Source organism: Anolis sagrei, chromosome 12, assembly GCF_037176765.1.
Source record: "Anolis sagrei isolate rAnoSag1 chromosome 12, rAnoSag1.mat, whole genome shotgun sequence".
NCBI classification, from domain to species: Eukaryota; Metazoa; Chordata; class Lepidosauria; order Squamata; family Dactyloidae; genus Anolis; species Anolis sagrei.
Window position 1 is genome coordinate 12,554,284 of NC_090032.1, and position 21,063 is coordinate 12,575,346.

General features: G+C 46.0%; 1 protein-coding gene across 2 annotated transcripts in view; it reads right to left on the reverse strand.

Annotated features, from left to right (window-relative positions):
* EML3 (EMAP like 3) overlaps positions 1 to 21,063 on the reverse strand; it is a 69,751-nt gene that overhangs the window by 16,250 nt on the left and 32,438 nt on the right. For both annotated transcript variants that reach the window (XM_067472441.1, XM_060758254.2), the window contains exons 12-16: positions 19,869 to 19,964; positions 19,543 to 19,677; positions 14,890 to 15,028; positions 13,892 to 14,043; positions 65 to 190 (exon numbers count right to left, since the gene is read on the reverse strand). In XM_067472441.1, coding sequence (XP_067328542.1) covers positions 65 to 190; positions 13,892 to 14,043; positions 14,890 to 15,028; positions 19,543 to 19,677; positions 19,869 to 19,964 — 648 coding nt within the window. The remainder of the gene's footprint in view (positions 1 to 64; positions 191 to 13,891; positions 14,044 to 14,889; positions 15,029 to 19,542; positions 19,678 to 19,868; positions 19,965 to 21,063) is intronic.

The following is a 21,063-nucleotide window of genomic DNA, read 5'->3' on the forward strand; positions in this document are numbered from 1 at the left end:
CGGTGGAGGAGGAGAGAACTACGAATGAGGGGAAGCAGACTTCCCAAAAGCTGGCTCCACTTACTTGAATGATGGGCTGGAAGCCATCTGTCAAGCTCCCCAGGAGCAGGGCGTTGCGTGTGGTCCCCACTAGCAGCTCCCCGTTGTCTCCTTCGGCAATGGTGCGCACTGCACCAAATTGCTCTGGGATCTAGATTGGCAAAACAAATGACAACTGTATATGTCAGCATCACTGTATCAGCCTGGGCCTGGCTGCTTTGCTTCTCTGCCATAAAAAAAGGAGGAGGGGAGGGAGGCTGGGTACATTTGGAGAAGGTAGTATAGATAAGACATCTGTTTCAAGAGAGGGAAATTGAAGCTGCAGTTAACAGACTGTGGGCACAATATTTGGCCACTAAGCATCAGATAGGAGTTGGGGATGATATATAGAGGAGGTTTGAGCGGGGATCTGTGAGCCAAGGTGACTGCCACCAAGAAAGCAACTTTCCATGAAAGATGAGAAAGATTGGCTGTAGCCATGGTTTCTAAAGGTGGCTTCATCAATGCTGACAAAACAAGGTCAAGCTGCCAAGAGAGAGATGGAGGGGATACTGGAGGTGGAGATTCCTGTATCCTCTTAGGAAGAGTTGGACAAGAGGGTCCTCCTTTGTTTGAGAGGAGGGGCTTCCTGAGTTTAAAAACTGACTCCTTTGTTTGAGAGGAGGGGCTTCCTGAGTTTAAAAACTGACTCCTTTGTTTGAGAGGACGGGCTTCCTGAGTTTAAAAACTGACTCCTTTGTCTGAGAGGAGGGGCTTCCTGAGTTTAAAAACTGACTCCTTTGTCTGAGAGGAGGGGCTTCCTGAGTTTAAAAACTGACTCCTTTGTTTGAGAGGAGGGGCTTCCTGAGTTTAAAAACTGACTCCTTTGTTTGAGAGGAGGGGCTTCCTGAGTTTAAAAATTGACTCCTTTGTTTGAGGAGGGGCTTCCTGGTTATCCTATATAAACCAGTGTCGCGCGCGCCGGCAGTGTACGAAATCGTACACTCAGTGACCTACACTTTCACCCCTGCATACAGACAACAACATCAAACACACACCAAGAGGGGGTCATTAGCAACCTCTAGATGGAACAAACACGAAAACTTCCCGTCTCATGCACGAGCTGTGGCATGTTCAGCTTTTTCACACTACAATTACTCAATTACATCTGCCCCAAGTGTAAACAGATCACTCGCATGGAACATAGGATTCGACAACTCGAGGACCGTATTAACACCCTTAAGGACATTCAGGAACTTGAGCTGTTCTTAGACACCACACACCACACTGTCCTAGACACGCAGCCCATATCGCACCAACATTACGGGGAGGCTCAACAGAACAGCACCTCAGTTGTGGACAACCCTCAGGCTTGGAGAAATGTCACCCTTAGAAGGACACATAGGACCCGGAAGCCTCCTCAGAATACTTCCGCTCAGCTGCAGTTACACAATAGATTCCAAATTCTCACACAACTATCACCTGACCAAGAAACACAAAATATTGGGGAAGACCAGAATGGCTTAGATACTGATCAGTGGCTCATCCTTGATCAGTGTGCAGGGGATAGCCCTGACTGGGACAACACTTCACAACATTCACACTTGCGCAATCGTGCAGGTGTACCATCCCCAACCGTAGACCAGGTGCAACAGGAACACATACAGGAGAACCATAGGCTCTTGGACGAATCTCAATGGATTGTCCTTGACGAATGCACCGGGGATGTCGAGGAGGAGGACAACACTTTTCACCTACACAATTCACACCAACAGGATCACTTTTCTGGAGACCTACACACTACAATGCACAAAAGGGGCCCTGTCATTCCCGAAAGTAAACAGGTCTTGGTAGTAGGCGACTCCCTCCTTAGAGGAACGGAAGCTGTCATTTCCAGACCAGATGGGATGGCTCGAGAAATATGCTGCCTACCGGGGGCAAAAATACACCATATCACTCAGAGGCTCACCAGGCTCGTCAAGCCCTATCACCGTCCTCCCCTCATGTTGATTCATGTAGGAACCAATGACACTGCAAGGCATACGTTTCAAAAGATCACAAATGATTTTCGAGCTCTAGGAGCAAAGCTAAAAGAATGTAATGTACAGGTGGTCTTTTCATCCCTCCTCCCTGTTGTAAGACACGGACCCACAAGAGCCAGAAAAATAGTACAGGTCAATGACTGGCTTAGAAAATGGTGTCAGGAGGAACGCTTTGGCTTCCTCGACCATGGCCTGCTTTTCCAGGAGGATGGCCTACTGGCAAGGGATGGGGTGCATCTCACACAAGTAGGAAAACACCTTTTTGCTCACAGACTCGCAAACCTCATTAGACGCACTTTAAACTAGGTCCACCGGGGGAGGGGGACAACAGCCTTGCGAACACTACTTTACCCACAATATCTGGGAATCGCCAGAAGGCTAAACGGAGGGCTGCACAAACACAACAAGGACCAAGTACCCAAAGCACAATAATCCCAATTAAACAGCTCAGGGGAAGATCTCAGGGGCTCACATGTCTTTACACTAATGCACAGAGCATGGGAAATAAACAAGACGAACTCCAACTTTTAGCACAACACCACAAATATGATATCATAGGGATCACTGAAACCTGGTGGGATGACTCCTATCGCTGGAATGTAGATATCGAGGGGTATAACCTCTTTCACAGAGACCGAACAAAGGGGAGAGGAGGCGGAGTAGCCTTATATGTCAAAAACTCTTATGCTACAGAAGAGATTCAAGACAGCAATCTGGGAAACCAGCTTGAAATCATCTGGATAAGAATCAAGGGAACTGGGACTCAAAAAGATGTCGTTGTAGGCGTCTACTACAGACCCCCAAGCCAGGAGGAAGAACTTGATGAAGTCTTCTGCCAACAGTTGACCAAACATGCACAGAGAAGAGATGTAGTAGTCATGGGCGACTTCAACTATCCCGATATTTGCTGGAAAACAAACTCGGCCAAGAGTACAAGGTCCAACAAATTCCTCGCTTGCCTTGCAGACAATTTCATGGTCCAGAAGGTAGAAGAAGCAACAAGGGGATTGACTACTCTTGATCTCATCTTAACAAATGCGGAGGACCTGATCGATGCGGTCGAAGTGGTAGGATCCTTAGGGGCAAGTGACCATGTGCTCCTGCAATTTGAGGTACAAAGGAAGGCCGAAACTAAGACAAGTCAAACCCGCATTTTGGACTTTAGGAGAGCTGATTTCCAAAAAATGAAGGAAACGCTGAGCAGCATTCCGTGGACACAGATACTAAAAGACAAGGGAGTTACGGATGGATGGGAATTTCTCAAGAGTGAAATACTCAAGGCGCAATTGCAAACTGTGCCAACAAAGAGAAAAAATAGGACAAGTGCAAAGAAGCCAGAATGGATGTCCAAAGAACTTCTAACTGTGCTAAGACACAAAAGAGACATGCACAAGAAGTGGAAAAAGGGAGAAATCACCAAAGAAGAATTCAAACAAATAGCCAACACCTGTAGGGAAAAGGTCCGCAAGGCTAAAGCAAAAAACGAGCTCAGACTTGCCAGGGACATTAAAAACAATAAAAAGGGCTTCTATTCTTATGTCAGTAGAAAAAGGAAAAACAAGGAGGCGATAGGACCTCTTCGAGGAGAAGATGGGGCAATGCTGACAGGGGATAGGGAAAAGGCAGAACTACTTAATGCCTTCTTTGCCTCGGTCTTCTCACAAAAAGAGAGTCTTCAACCTCAGCAAGATGGAGTGGATGAGGGTTTGGAGGACATTCAACCCCAAATTGGGAAAGAAGTCGTCCAGGAATACCTGGCCGCTCTTAATGAGTTCAAGTCCCCAGGGCCAGATCAACTACACCCCAGAGTATTGAAGGAACTAGCGGAAGTCATTTCGGAACCATTGGCAACCATCTTTGAGAGTTCTTGGAGAACGGGAGAAGTTCCAGCAGATTGGAGGAGGGCCAATGTGGTCCCAATCTTCAAGAAGGGAAAAAAGGATGACCCAAACAACTACCGTCCGGTCAGCCTCACGTCGATACCGGGCAAGATTCTGGAAAAGATTGTTAAGGAAGCGGTCTGCAAACACTTAGAAACAAATGCAGTCATCGCTAATAGTCAACATGGATTTATCAAAAACAAGTCATGTCAGACTAATCTGATCTCTTTCTTCGATAGAGCTACAAGCTGGGTAGATGCGGGGAATGCCGTGGATGTAGCGTACCTGGATTTCAGTAAGGCCTTCGACAAGGTCCCCCATGACCTTCTGGCAAGGAAACTTGTCCAATGTGGGCTAGGCAAAACTACGGTGAGGTGGATCTGTAATTGGTTAAGTGGACGAACACAGAGAGTGCTCACTAATGCTTCCTCTTCATCTTGGAAAGAAGTGACAAGTGGAGTGCCGCAGGGTTCCGTCCTGGGCCCGGTCCTGTTCAACATCTTTATTAATGACTTAGATGAAGGGCTAGAAGGCATGATCATCAAGTTTGCAGACGACACCAAATTGGGAGGGATAGCCAATAGTCCAGAGGACAGGAGCAGAATTCAAAACGATCTTGACAGATTAGAGAGATGGGCCAAAACTAACAAAATGAAGTTCAACAGCGACAAATGCAAGATACTCCACTTTGGCAGAAAAAACGAAATGCAAAGATACAGAATGGGTGACGCCTGGCTCGAGAGCAGTACGTGTGAAAAAGATCTTGGAGTCCTCGTGGACAACAAGTTAAACATGAGCCAACAATGTGACGTGGCGGCAAAAAAAGCCAATGGGATTTTGGCCTGCATCAATAGGAGCATAGTGTCTAGATCTAAGGAAGTAATGCTACCCCTCTATTCTGCTTTGGTTAGACCACACCTGGAATATTGTGTCCAATTCTGGGCGCCACAATTCAAGAGAGATATTGACAAGCTGGAATGTGTCCAGAGGAGGGCGACTAAAATGATCAAGGGTCTGGAGAACAAGCCCTATGAGGAGCGGCTTAGGGAACTGGGCATGTTTAGCCTGAAGAAGAGAAGGCTGAGAGGAGATATGATAGCCATGTATAAATATGTGAGAGGAAGCCACAGGGAGGAGGGAGCAAGCTTGTTTTCTGCTTCCTTGGAGACTAGGACGCGGAACAATGGCTTCAAACTACAAGAGAGGAGATTCCATCTGAACATTAGGAAGAACTTCCTGACTGTGAGAGCCGTTCAGCAGTGGAACTCTCTACCCCGGAGTGTGGTGGAGGCTCCTTCTTTGGAAGCTTTTAAACAGAGGCTGGATGGCCATCTGTCAGGGGTGATTTGAATGCAATATTCCTGCTTCTTGGCAGGGGGTTGGACTGGATGGCCCATGAGGTCTCTTCCAACTCTTTGATTCTATGATTCTATGATTCTATGATCCTGAAACCAGGACGAGCCACCTTCCCTGCGGCAATATGCTGACAGTGCTCACAGCACTTGATCGAAGAAAGTACTAGACCCTCATCTGCCAACGTCGCAAGGAACTGAAGGAGTGAAGTAGGGGCCTGCAGAGGCTGCACACCATGTTGGTGTGTAAATGCCACAAAGCGCTTCCACTGAGCCTTGTACAAGTGCTGTGTTGATGGCTGGTGTACAGCATTGAGGATGGCCATTACTGCTTCAGGTAGTGGTGCAGCCTGACCCGCCATGCCGTCGAGGTCTGGGTGATGGACCTGACCGTCCTGGATCGTGAGCAAGTCCGGCCGACTGGTCAGTGGCAGATGATCGCCCACAGCCATGGTCTTGAGGAGGGCGAACCAGGGTTGTCTTGGCCACCAAGGCTCTGTACGCATCCAGTTTGGCAACCACTCTGCTGAGAAGTATTGGTGGAAAAATGTACAACAGGGGCCCGTGCCAACTGTAGAGGAATGCATCCCCCAGACATCCCTGCTGCATGTCCTGTGGCATCCTGGCACAGTAACTTTTGCATTTGGCATTGACTGGCACTGCAAACAAGTCAATGTACAGCCATCCCTACTGTCGAAAGAGGAGGTGGGTCGTGAGGGTGGAGGGACCACTCGTGGTCGGTGGGCCCAGTCCTGCTGAGGTGGTCTGCCACCGTGTTGTCTTGGCTGGGCAGATGCAACGCCACAAGATGGATTTTCCTGGGAATGCACCATTGCCAGATGTCGAGAGCCAACTGCAGCAAAGAGCAGGACCGTGTCCCTCCTTGTTTGTTAATGTACCAGATGGCTGTTGTGTTGTCCGTGCGAATCTGGACCACATGGCCCCTGAAGGAAGCACTCAAATGCTCAGAGCACCTTCTGGACAGTAGTCAGCTACAACACATTGATATGGAGTTTGGTCTCGGCCGATGTCCACAGGCCTTGTACTGAGAGGGTGCAGGAGTGGGCTCCTCAGCCTTGAAGAGAGGCGTCGGTGGTGACGACTGCTGAAGGCCCTGGAGGGCGAAATGGCACGCCCATGCAGACACTGTCGCAAAGAGTCCACCAATGGAGGGAGCACCGGACGGATGTTGGTGGATGTAACATGAGGTGCTGGCTGTGATGGAGAGGGTCGAACACCCTGATGAACCACATCTGCAGCGGTTGAAAGTGCAGCCGGGCAAATGGTGTTACAGCAGTTGTTGAAGCCATATGCCCCAGCGTCGACTGAATGTGCTTGGTCTGCACAGAGGACGAATGACAGATTACTGCACAGCTGCTGGGAGGTTGCAAAACCGCTCTTCCGGAAGATACGCCTTGCACTCAATGGAGTTGATATGCACACCAATGAAGCAAATGTCTTGCATCAGCTCTAGGTGGGACTTCTGCACATTGACCACGAGGCCGAGACCCGAAGGGAGCGTGAAGTCCAGATGTTGCAGGAGCTGTGAGCGATAGGCCCCAACGACCAACCAATCATCGATGTAAGGAAACACAGTGATCCCTTTCACCCGTAAGTAAGCTGCCACCACTGCCATGACCTTGGTAAAGACCTGAGGTGCAGTACAGATCCCGAAGGGGAAGGCTGTAAAAGAATATGCCTTGTCACCTATTTTGAAGGACACTTGTGGTGGCATGGCGTGATGGCTATGTGGAAGTAGGCATCCTTCAAATCTATTGTGGCGAACCACGCCTCACGAGGAAGAAGTGGCAAGATGGTCTGGAGAGTCACCATGTAAACTTGCATGGTCGGATGTATTGATTAAGACTACACAGATCCAAAATAGGCCTTTGGCCGTAATCCTTCTTAGGGACTAAGAAATAGGTGGAGAAAAAAGCAGAAGAATACTGAGAAGGGTGAAGCAGCACAATTGCCCCTTTCTGGAGGAGGGTGCGAACCTCATCCAAAAGGACATAGTTCTAACAAAGCCGAGATGTGGAGGACTTTCAAACTCAATAGAGTAACCATGATGAAGCACATCAAGCACCCACCTATCGGTGGTGATAGATTTCCATGCCTTGTAGAAGCCGGCCAAACACATGCCGAAGCACACAAGTGATGTTGGTTGAGAAGAAAGTTGAAGTGAAGGCACCCTGTGAGGAAGTGAAAGGGAGACAGGTGGAGAAAGGGGAGGGGAGATGTCACTAAAAACAATGTTTGCCCTTGGTTTGAAACTTACCCTTACCCTGCTGACGCGTTGAAGACTGCATCTGCTGCTTTGGTGAACGTAGAGCTCTCTGCTGGGTAGAATTACATGAGGAAGACGGATAAGTTCTCCGAGTGGATGAAGAGGACTGCTGGCCTCTAGGCCGAGAATGATAAGAGGGCTGCGTGAAGCCAAACTTGTTGGCAGCCTGCCTGACTTCTTGAGACTCCTTCAAGTTGGTGTCTGTCCCAGGACTGAACAACCCAACAGGCTTGTCCTCCACCAGCATCTTGCCTTCCTTTGACAGTGTTGAAATGCGCAGCCACACATGCCTTCTGATTGACATGGCAAGAGAAAACCGCTTTCCTGCCGTGTTGGCAATGTGCTGAGCCATGTCCTTGTGGGCACGAGTGAGCACAAGAGCTTCACGATGGTACATCTTGGCCATGCTGTGCTAAGGCGATGGGAGCAGATCCAGGTATGGCCCGATCTTGTTCCACAGAAAGGCGTTGTAGGAGGACATGTATGCCCCATAATGCGCCATACGAGCCGTCAGGCTGGCATTGGCATGGGACTTCTTCCCCATGATTTCCATCATTTTTCCCTCTTTATCTGGAGGAGTGGGCTGAGTCTTATGGCAATGCTTGCACTTGGCCACGTTCACCACCACAGTGTTAGGCTTAGGCAGCCGTGCTACCCAATCTGCAGATGCAAGATCAATGAGGTAGTGTGCGTCCCATGCCCTAGAAACTGCTGGCACCGCTGACAGGGCTTGGTCAGGATTCTTAGTAAGCTGGAGTAAGTATGGAAGAGCAGGTAAGGTTGTAGAAGCCAATAGCTGCTGGACCTGCTCATCAGGAGGAAACATTGGATCCTTTACTGCGGTGTTTCTCAACCTGTGGGTCCCCATATGTTTTGGTCTTCAACTCCCAGAAATCCTAACAACTGGTAAACTAACTGGGATTTCTGGGAGTTGTAGGCCAAAACACCTGGTGACCCACAGGTTGAGAACCACTGCTCTACTGGGTCCCGCCCCTTCTTTGTGGAAAGATTCTTAGCCTTTGACATACGAATCATCAAAGCTGAAAACACAGAAGTGTCCTCTGAAGGTGGTGCTGGGGAGGTGTCTGCAGGCTCTGGGGCCTTAGGCACATCCATGGAGGACGCTGACTCCGAGGCAGAACAAGGCTCGTCTGGAAGGTCTTGCAGTGGAGTCACAGCGCGCTGTGGCACTTCCTGCTGCAGAGGCACCAGTTGGGCAGGAGGTTGTGGGCGTACTGCAGCCTTAAGCTGAGGCTCCTGAAGTGGAGCAAGGCAGTATGGTCTCCCCCGGAGGATAACGAAAGCCATAGTGTTCATCCAGCTGACAGCCCTCTGACCTGGCAGTTGCACTGGCAGTGTAGGGCTGGTGCCGGCCATATGGGTCTGGGCTTCGACCCCGCCAAAAACCTGGAGATGGGAAGCAATTCTGAGAACTGGACCGCCACATGGTCCTCAAAACCGAAGATTGATAGGAGGGAGATCTGCACGACCTGCGCTGTTCCCTTGGTGACAGGGCAGCTGGTAGCAAAAGAGCTTGCCCAGGGCTTAAGCGCCGATGCGCACTGCCTGCCAGCAAGCCTACCGAGTTATTCCACCGGTTTGAGCCAACTTGCGGCTCTTCCAAGGGCTGCGGCATCAAGCAGGAAGGGGAGGGTGAAGCCCCGTCTCCACTTCCGGTCAAAGCCAGAAGTATACGTTGCACCTGCCCCAGCTGCTCTTGCGGAGGAGTCTGGAGCGGCAAAGAAGGCAGCGTGGGCTGCAGCGCCTGCTCCAGAGAAGGAGGCTGAGAAGGCGGTGACAGGAGCGAGGCAGCAAGGAATGACGGCTATGGAGAACGCTGAGCATGCCGCTCGTCTTCTGCGTTCCCTCCCTTCTTCCCAGGTGAGGGAGTCCTCTCTTCAAGGCCTTTTCGCTTTGCAGAAGCCGAGGCCAGGGAAGCACTATTCTGGCCCTTCAGGGGTCCAGAAGGCTCTGATACTGCTCGGTGTCCATCAGAAATAGAAGGCAATAGAGTCCTTTCACAAAGGAGGGCCTTCAGTTGCTGCTCCCGGCTTTTCCTTGCCTGCGGCGTGAAAGCCTTGCAGGCAGAGCAGGACTTCACAGAATTACTTTCTCATAAACACAGGAGACACAAAGCATGGCTATCTGTATCAGAAAGCTTCTCCCCACAAGAAGCACATTTCCTAGCAACTACAGTAGAAGCCATCATCAATTTAGGGATGAGACAAAAGAGCATGACAGCAATACGGGAAACCAGCTTGAAAGCATCTGGATAAGAATCAAGGGAACTGGGACTCAAAAAGATCTTATTGTAGGCATCTACTACAGACCTCCAAGCCAGGAGGAAGAACTTGATGAAGTCTTCTGCCAACAGTTGACCAAACAGGCACAGAGAAGAGATGTAGTAGTCATGGGCGATTTCAACTATCCTGATATTTGCTGGAAAACAAACTCGGCCAAGAGTACAAAGTCCAACAAATTCCTTGCTTGCCTTGCAGACAATTTCGTGGTCCAGAAGGTAGAAGAGGCAACAAGGGGATTGGCTACTCTTGATCTCATCCTAACAAATGCGGAGGACCTGATCGATGCGGTTGAAGTGGTAGGATCCTTAGGGGCACGTGACCATATGCTCCTGCAATTTGAGGTACAAAAGAAGGATGAAACTAAGACAATCAAACCCGCGTTTTGGACTTTAGGAGAGCTGATTTCCAAAAAGTGAAGGAAACACTGAGCAGCATTCTGTGGACACAGATACTAAAAGACAAGGGAGTTACAGATGGATGGGAGTTTCTCAAGAGTGAAATACTCAAGGCGCAGTTGCAAACCGTGCCAACAAAAAGAAAAAATAGGATAAGTGCAAAGAAGCCAGAATGGATGTCCAAAGAACTTCTAACTGTGCTGAGACACAAAAGAGACATGCACAAGAAGTGGAAAAAGCACAAAACGAGCTCAGGCTTGCCAGGGACATTAAAAACAATAAAAAGGGATTCTTTTCTTATGTCAGTAGAAAAAGGAAAAACAAGGAGGCGATAGGGCCTCTTCGAGGAGATGCTGACAGGGGATAGGGAAAAGGCAGAACTACTTAATGCCTTCTTTGCCTCGGTCTTCTCACAAAAAGAAAGTCATCTTCAACCTCAGCAAGACGGAGTGGATGAGGGATTTGAGGACATCCAACTCCAAATTGGGAAACAAGTCACACAGGAATACCTGGCCACTCTAAATGAGTTCAAGTCCCCAGGGCCAGATCAACTATACCCCAGAGTATTGAAGGAACTAGCGGAAGTCATTTCGGAACCATTGGCAACCATCTTTGAGAGTTCTTGGAGAACGGGAGAAGTTCCAGCAGATTGGAGGAGGGCCAATGTGGTCCCAATCTTCAAGAAGGGAAAAAAGGATGACCCAAACAACTACTGTCCGGTCAGCCTCACGTCAATACCAGGCAAGATTCTGGAAAAGATTGTTAACTGTGGTCTGCAAACACTTAGAAACAAATGCTGTCATTGCTAATAGTCAACATGAATTTATCAAAAACAAGTCATGCCAGACTAATCTGATCTCTTTTTTCGATAGAGTTACAAGCTGGGTAGATGCGGGGAATGCCGTGGATGTAGCATACCTGGATTTCAGTAAGGCCTTCGACAAGGTCCCCCATGACCTTCTGGCAAGGAAACTAGTCCAATGTGGGCTAGGCAAAACTACGGTGAGGTGGATCTGTAATTGGTTAAATGGACGAACCCAGAGGGTGCTCACCAATGCTTCCTCTTCATCCTGGAAAGAAGTGATGAGCGGAGTGCCGCAGGGTTCCGTCCTGGGCCCGGTCCTGTTCAACATCTTTATTAATGACTTAGATGAAGGGTTAGAAGGCAGGATCATCAAGTTTGCAGACGACACCAAATTGGGAAGGATAGCCAATACTCCAGAGGACAGGAGCAGGATTCAAAACGATCTTGACAGATTAGAGAGATGAGCCAAAACTAACAAAATGAAGTTCAACATGGACAAATGCAAGATACTCCACTTTGGCCGGAAAAACGAAATGCAAAGATACAGAATGGGGGACAATGCCTGGCTCAAGAGCAGTACGTGTGAAAAAGATCTTGGAGTCCTCGTGGACAACAAGTTAAACATGAGCCAACAATCTGATGTGGCGGCAAAAAAAGCCAATGGGATTTTGGCCTGCATCAAGAGGAGCATAGTGTCTAGATCTAGGGAAGTAATGCTACCCCTCCACTCTGCTTTGGTTAGACCACACCTGGAATATTGTGTCCAATTCTGGGCACCACAATTCAAGAGAGACATTGACAAGGTGGAATGTGTCCAGAGGAGAGCAACTAAAATGATCAAGGGTCTGGAGAACATGCCCTATGAGGAGCGGCTTAAGGAGCTGGGCATGTTTAGCCTGAAGAAGAGGAGGCTGAGAGGGGATATGATAGCCATGTATAAATATGTGAGAGGAAGCCACAGGGAGGAGGGAGCAAGCTTGTTTTCTGCTTCCTTGGGACACGGAACAATGGCTTCAAACTACAAGAGAGGAGATTCCATCTGAACATGAGGAAGAACTTCCTGACTGTGAGAGCCGTTCAGCAGTGGAACTCTCTGCCCTGGAGTGTGGTGGAGGCTCCTTCTTTGGAAGCTTTTAAACAGAGGCTGGATGGCCATTTGTCAGGGGTGATTTGAATGCAATATTCCTGCTTCTTGGCAGGGGGTTGGACTGGATGGCCCATGAGGTCTCTTCCAACTCTTTGATTCTATGATTTTAGTCAACAATACCAGTCCGAAGTCAGGGTTGGAGAGATTAGAGAAGTCCGTTGAACAGTCCAAGTCAGGGTTGGAAAGAGAAGAGTAATCCAAAAGACAGTCCAAGTCGTAGGTAAATTTGTAAATTTTCAGAGAGGTTCCTAAGAGCTGCTGCTAAGGTGGCTAGAACAAAGGAACTAGAGCTACAGCCTTTCCTACAGCACATATGCCTCATGGGGAAGAGGGGCGGGGCTGCAGCCACAAGCCTTGTCAGCTTTTCAGAGGTTTCCAGTGATTGCTGCACAGGTGCACCAACTATCATATGTGCTTATTTCACCAGACACCACAAAGGAGAACTATCTTTTTAGGATTGTGAAAGATGGAATAAACCACTTGTCTGCAGCGTTTTATTGTTATGAGCTTGATTTTAACTCCAAGATCTTCCAGATTCTTTTTGTCCATAATATTTTATTGAGAATAGGGGGTAGGAGGTTACAGAGTTGTGCATCTAAGGTGGTTTTTCCAGTATATAATAAAATGAAATAAAACAAAATATATCTTCTATAGTGAAAGAATGGGTAGGACAGGGGACTAATAAAAAGAAAAAAGAAAAAAAGGGTATTGAGACTTCCTCATTCCAACTTTGCAATTTGGTGTCCTTTTCCTTATATCAGTCTTATTTATTTATTTATTTATTTATTTACTGTCCTTGTATACCGCCGTTTCTCAGCCTAATTGGCGACTCAACGCGGTTTACAACAAAATATACAGTGCACAGTATACAATTAAAACCATAAAAAACATAATACACAATATTACACGAAATCACAATCCAATACATCTCCTAACTAAAATCGTGGTCCAATTGCATCATCCATATTACCAATCCGAATCAACACATTCATTGCACCGAATTAGCCAAATGCCTGCTTGAACATCCAAGTTTTTAGTCTTCTTCGGAATACCATCAGCGAGGAGGCTGATCTTACCTCCATGGGAAGGGCGTTCATCTGGCTCTCATCTGGCTGTCTGCCCTGTTCTGATTCTCCCTGTAGCTTTTCTTTTATAAAATTTTCAACTGTGAACCAGTCAATCTTTTCTTGGATTTTCTGTCGTTTAAATCTTATTTGTTGAGTATGGCTGTCCATAGCCTTTATGTCCATAATTTTCATTAACCAGTCCTCTATTCTGGGTTGGTCCTGCCTTTTCCAATTTTTTGCGAATACCATTCTGGCCGCCGTAATCAGACAATTAAATAGTATTTCCATTTTTTCCATGTTTAAATTGACTAGTCCCACTTTCTTCTAGGAAGATCTTCCAGATTCTGACATTAAGACAGTTGAACCAGACACAATGTTATTCCAGATGAGATCTGGCCAAAGCAGAATAGTGTGGGAGTATGATTTCCCTCAATATTGATGCAATCTAGAATTGCATTGGCCTTTTAAACTGCCACATTACATTGTTGACTCAAGTTTGGAGTTCTGCAGTCCTCCAAACAGGCCTGCTATGCCATTAAGAGACATGGCAAGTAAACCATATTTCCTCCCCACTCTCACCATACTTCTGCCTTACCTCTGCTTCCTGCAGGAGGCTGAGCCCAGGGCTCCATCGGACCAGACGCCGGTCTTTGCCGCCTCCGCTGAGCACTGAGCCATCATGGCACAGGCAGAGTGAGAAGATGCTGCCTTCGTGGGCCCGTGTTTGCTTGCCGATTTGGTAGGTCCCTGGTAAAGAAAACAAGGTGAAAGACTGAGATCTCCATGACAAATACCCATCCGGTGTATCCATTCTTTTATTTTGGTTTTAGTTAACAGGGTTCAACTATGATTCATGCCGGATCTTCTCTGGAGTGCCCTTTCCCTATCGGAAGGCTGTTTGAATCACAATGGCTTCTGAATAAAAAGCTCAAAGGACATTTAGGGAATTGTAGTAAAAAAAAAAGAAAAGATCAGCTTTTCCATCCATTCACCACTGGCTCCAAGTAAGGTTGCATCTGTACTGCCATGTAATTCAGTATCTGGTTACAGATCTGCATTGATATGGCAGTGTAGATCCATAATAATCTCCAATCAGATACTGATTATATGGCAGTGTAGACTGCTAATAATCTCTAATCAGATACTGGATTATATAGCAGTGTATACCCATAGTAATCTCCAATCAGATACTGGATTATATGGCAGTGTAGACTCCTAATAATCTCAAATCAGATATTAGATTATATGGCAGTGTAGACTCATAATAATCTGGAATCAGATACTGGATTAAATGGCAGTGCAGACTCATAATAATCTGAAATCGGATAATGTATTATATGGCAGTGTAGATCTCCAATCAGATATTAGATTATATAGGAGTGTAGACCCATAATAATCTGGAATCAGATATTAATTATATGGTAGTGTAGATCCGGCCTAAGTGAAAGAGTGTACATTTTGTATGCAGAAGGAGGCAGATTCAATCCCTGGTACCTCTGATGCCTATTCTATTTTGGTAATAACCAAACAGAACCTGTAATAGCCTCAATGCTCAGCTATGCCACCCAGGCTTTCTCTTGGAATGAGCTTTACCTTTTGCTCCTTTGCCTGGCGTACTGATATCTGCCTTCATCCAGGTCCAAGTGAGGATGTTGCCTTCCGAGTCTCCAGTGAGGACATCATTATTGGTGTCAAACACAAAGCACTGGATGAACTTGGGTTTCTTGTATTTCTGGAAAGATCGAGATAGGAGGAAAGTGAATAGAATTATTTTCAGGTCCAGATATCAAACTGGGTCTTTTGTCCCATTTCCATTAATCTGTGCATTCTGTGAATTTTAATCTGCATTTTATCTGTATTTGTTCTATATATATTAATAGTGTTTTTGTTTTATCTCACTGTTTTAACCACAAAGAGGGTTAGCCATTTGGCAAGTCACTTCACTACCGAGAATGTATGCCAATGGAAGCAGAAACATTGACTGAGTCAAGAAGTTAAAGATAATAATAACAACAACACGTTTTATTTGTTACCTGCCTCTCCTATCAACTTGAGGTGAAGTACAACCAAGAAAAAAAACCTATCAATATTAAATGCTTTGTAGATAAGTCACCAGAAGCTGATGGTTTAGTTGATGATTTAGATAGCACTGTGAGCTTTCCTGTGTATAGTTCAGAGAAGATTGTGAGCTTTCCTGTGGCACAAAGTGATGAGCCCTCAAGTCTGGGAAATAATAGTTCTCTCTGTGAGAAAACCAGCTTGAAATGTGCAGGGCCTCAAGGGCACTCAGGGGAGTCAGAAGTAGCAACAGCAGATAAGGAATCGAGTGAAGAGCTGAGTGATAAGGAGGGTTCCCATTGGAACCCACCTGCAAGCTATGAACAAACGTCTTTGTTTACAAATCAGAGCTGAAAATAGATTGCATCGTTCAGAGAGATTATGTGGGAAAGTTGGGAAGGAAATTCATGGGAAATGGAAAGATTTAATGGGTGTCTATTAAACAGCAAGTTCTTTACCTTAAGGTCAGTTCAGGCAACACAGTTTGAATAGTTTATTAACAAGGTAATTGTCTTTTATAACATGTGCATGCACACTCACACACTGAATGATCTGTCTTGAAAAATCTGATGCCAATGTAGATGTCAATGTGAATTCTGAGGCCAATTTAGATGGTGATGGTTTGAGTAGTGAAAATCCTACAGCCTTGGAAAGTGAAAGTCAAAATTCCCATGAGAACATGCATTCCGAGCCGAGCGGAGAAGTTTCACTCCCTTTTCCTCCCAGCCTTAGTTCTCCAGAGAATCTGACACCTTGTCTGCCTAATGAGGATAGGCGGGGGCAGATTTGGCAGAGCCGGGGAGAAGCACAAAGTTTACGTAGGTCAGCCAGATTGAGAGAAATGCAAACAAAAACTTCAGGCATGTCTCGCAATAGATTTCTCAGCTTTAAGTATGCCTGGCCTGAATGCAGCTTCAGACCAGGCATCGTTCCAGATTAATGTGCAAGCTTTTGCAGGTCTCCTGATTCAAGTGGCCTTGTTCCTCGGAGGTTTTCTAGTTGTTCCAAGTACAGTTATTGGATTGCTAACAGGTTCCAGGATTCAGCAGTTTTACTGTGGGGTTTATGATCTTGTTTATGGACATTTCGTGTTGCTGATTTTTACTGTGACTTTTTACCTTTGCATTTTTCCTCTATTTTGTATTCATCTTTCATCAATAAAAAAGGATTGTTTTCCTGAAGTCAAGTGTGGTGGATGGTTGTCTGAGGGTCCAGTTTCCTGCTCTGGGTCGCAACAGAGTGCAACAAATACATACAATAAAACACACATAGCAAAGCACTCATCTATATCTATATCTATATCTATATCTATATCTATCAAACACAGGATTCAAAGATAATGACTGCTGGAATTGTGAACTGGACACAAGCAGAGCTGGATGATCTGGACAGAAAAACAAGAAAACTGATGACAATCCAGTACTCATTACACCTGCGTAGTTATGTCGACAGATTTTACTTGTCCAGAAAATCAGGAAGTAGAAAGAGGGCTTCTGCAAGTGAAACAAACCGTAGAAAAAGAGAAACACACCTTGGCAGATTATGTGAAAGGCAGTCAAGAACCAACATTGAAGGAAGTCAATAGTAGTAAACTGCTTAAAGTGCAAAAGACAAAGAGGGAATACGGTAAAAACACAATCCAGAGCAGAAGAGAAAACTGGCAAAAGAAGGCTCTTCATGGACAATTCCTGGGAAAACTTGAGAGCCAAATTGACAAAGAAAAAAACATGGCTGTGGCTCACAAATGGGACTTGAAAAAAGGAGACAAAAGAGGGCCTGATTCTGGCAGCCCAAGAACAAGCCATTAGAACAAATAACATCAAAACCAGAATTGAAAAGTCGACAACAGATCCCAAATGTAGACTCTGCAAGAAAGCAGATGAAACAATAGATCACATCCTCAGCTGCTGCAAGAAGATCGCACAGACAGACTCCAAGCAGAGGCATAACACCATTGTTCAGATGATTAATTGGAACCTGTGCCACAAATACCATCTGCCTGCGACAAAGACAGGCCGGAAAAAGTTACAGAAAATGAACATGTCAAATTCCTCTGGGATTTCTGAATTCAGACAGTTATGGAGCAAAATACTCCTGACCTCACAATCGTCTTTAAAAACAAAATATGGATTGTTGATGTTGCAATCCCAAGTGATAGCAGGATAGAAGAGAAACAACTGGAAAAGCTAACACAATATGGGATTTAAAGATTTAACTGCAAAGACTCTGACACAAGCCAGTCAAGGTGGTCCCAGTGGTTATCGGCACACTGGGTGCAGTGCCTAAAGACCTTGGCCTGCATTTAAAAACAATTGGCGCTGACAAAATTACCATCTGCCAGCTGCAGAAGGCCACCTTATTGGGATCTGCACGCATTATTCACCAATACATCACACAGTCCTAGATACTTGGGAAGTGTCCGACATGTGATCCAATACAACAGCCAGCAGAGTGATCTTGTGGACTCACCTTGTTGTGTTTCAAATAATAATAATAATAAACACGCAAAATACTGTGGGGCTTTCAAATCCAAATTGACAATGTTTTGCAACACAATACGCCAGACATCACGATTGTGAAAAAGAAAAAAGTTTAGATTATTAATGTACCATACCGGGTAACAGTCGCATTGAGGAAAAACAACAGGAAAAACTCAGTCATTATCAGAAGGCTCTGGTATAAACCAGTACAGGTTGTCCCAGTGGGTGCCATGTCAAAAGATCTCAGCTGGCATTTGGAAACAATAAACATTGACAAAATCACGATCTGTCAACTGCAAAAGGCAACCTTACTTGGATCTGCGCGCATCATTCGAAAATACATCACACAGTCCTAGATGCTTGGGAAGTGTTCAACTTGTGATTTTGTAATACGAAATCCAGCATATAGATCTCATTTGTTGTGACATACTGTGGTTTTGTATCAGTAAAATAATAATAATAATAATAATAATAATAATCAAATAAAAAAACCAGCATAGTAATCTTGTTGATCTCTTACAAGATACTGATCCTGACATTTAGAGCTCAAAATGGCCAAGGATCTTTATATCTTAGGGACTGCCACGTTGCTTTTTTTTTCCATCAGTGGTTACCTCGATCCACCCAGGAAAATCTCCTATATCTCCTAGGGAAGCTACAAGGTGTAGAGTTTTTTCGACTTGTGCTCCAATTCTGTGGAACTCATTGCCTCCATATGTTAGAGCAATGTCGGAGTTGCGACCTTTTGTAAAAGCGCTCAAGACATGGCTGTTTGGTTGTGCATTTAAGTAATCAAATCAAATTTGCCAAAGTCACTGCTAAAGGTTTTTATGTTGAATGTTTTATATTGTGAAATGCTATTTTAAATTGTAAGTCGCTCGGAGCACCTTGGTGGAGAGCGACAAATTAAGAAATAAAGTGAAGTAAAGTGTATCAAATAACAATAACAATCATAATCATAATCATAAGATACGAGGGGTATTTTTTAAGTACGGTCCGTTTTGTTGTAGACACTAGTAGTTCGCGCGCATACCGCAACGAGCGCGTGCGTCGTGCACCGGCATGCCTCGGGAACAACTGTGCTCAGTTTCCGCTCTGTAGCTCACCTGTACGGTTCTGTTCTGTGCTTTAAAAATGTTTAAGACTATCAACTCACCTGCCGCATGTGAGGTTCGCTTAGTGATACGGTTTTTGTCAGCAAGGAACCTGCCTGCTGCAGAAATTCATCGGCGGGTGAGTTGATAGTCTTAAACATTTTTAAAGCACAGAACAGAACCATACAGGTTAGCTACAGAGCGGAAACTGAGCACAGTTGTTCCCGAGCACGCGCTCATTGCGGTATGCGCGCGAGCTACTAGTGTCTACAACAAAACGGACCTTACTTAAAAAATACCCCTCGTATGTAGGGTATAAACGTCATATCCCAAATCAAATAATGTACAACCAGAAGGGACTAAAAGAACCAAGTGACAGTGGAGAAAGCAATAAGGCAATGCTCACTGCAATAGGGGAAAAGATATGCCTAAAGCGGGGGAGGGAGGGAAGATAACTTATTTCTATGGGACATATAGTGTATGTTGCATCTAACACCTGTGTCTTCAAGGTGAGATTGAAGCCATGAGCCCCTTCTTGGTTTGGCCTCCTTTTCATTTAGAGTTGCAACCTCACCAGCAACCCATTCCTCACATTGACACCAACAAAGCCTCACCCCAAAGATGCCCTGTTTCTTGGTCAGACTGCTCCCAATCCAGGTCCAGAAATAGACATGGGATTTTCCAGTGGTGATAATATTGCTGCTGTCTTGGGGATTGAACTCCACTGTCAGGACGGATTCGTTGGTACTCTGTCAAATGCAATGGGAGGAGAAATGGGGAAAAAACAAAGGGAGGAAGGTTTAAGGGAGCAGATACTCAAGTGATGGGATCAATGGTCAAAGGGAGAACACTGGGACTTTCAGCCAGTCTGTGATATTTCCCTGTGATGTATGGTTTTCAACCCAGCCAGATGGAGTTCAACCTGTTCTGAACTGCTCACCTTGATTTCGGCCTGTTTAAGACCCCGGGCGCAATCCCAAACGGACAGCATGTGCTCATTGGATTCATCCACCACACAAAGGTATGCGCCGTTGTCCTAAAAAGGAGATTAAAATTATCATGAGAGGTCCGTTGTATTATTATCATTATTATTATTATTACTAATATTAAAAGGCCAGGCGTTAACCCAAGAGTTCACTAGAAGGTCATGGGAAAGGGCTAGGTGTTACTCCAAGAGGTCATTAAAGGGCCGTGGGAAAGGGTCAGGTATTACCCCAACATTCACCAAAAGGCCACAGAAAAGGGCCAGGTGTTGCCCCAAGAGTTGACTAGAAGGTTGCAGAAAAGGGCTAGGTGTTACTCCAAGAGGTCATTAAAGGGCCGTGGGAAAGGATCATGGGAAAGGGCCAGCTGTTACCTCAAGGGTTCACCACAAGGTCACGGGAAGGGGCCAGATGTTGTCTCAAGGGTTCACTAGAAGGCCATAGGATCCAAGAATTATTCCCAAAAGGTCAATGAAGGACCATGGGAAAGGGCCAGGCCTTAGCCCAAGAGTTCACTAGAAGGTCATAGGAAAGGCCCAGGGGTTGCCCTAAGAGGCCATGGGAAGGGACCAGCTGTTACCTCAAGAGTTCACCAAAAAGGTCATGGGGAAAGGGCTAAGTATTATCCCAAGTGGTCATTAAAGTAGGCATCCTCAAACTGAGGCCCTCCAGCTGTTTGGGCCTCCAACTCGCAGAAGCCCTAATGAGCTTGTTTAATTGTCAAGCATTCTAGAAGTTGCCTGCATTAAAGGGTTGTGGGAAAGGGCCAGGCGTTACCTCAAAAGGTTGCTAGAAAGCATTAGTCCAAGAGGTCATTAAATGGCCGTGGGAAAGGGCCAGGAGTTAGCTCAAGAGTCCACTAGAAGGTTGAAGGAAAGGGTCAGGGCCTGATTGTTACTAGTAAATACCAATACAAAATACATAACCCAAGGCAGCACTGGGTACTATATAGGTAAAGGTAAAAGTTTTCCCCTGACATTAAGTCCAGTCGTGTCCAACTCTGGAGGTTAGTGCTCATCTCCATTTCTAAGCCCAAGAGCCGATGTTGTCCATAGATATCTCCTAGGTCATGTGGCCGGCCTGATTGCATAGAGCATCGTTATCTTCCCACCGGAGCAGTACCTATTGATCTGCTCACATTTGCATGTTTTC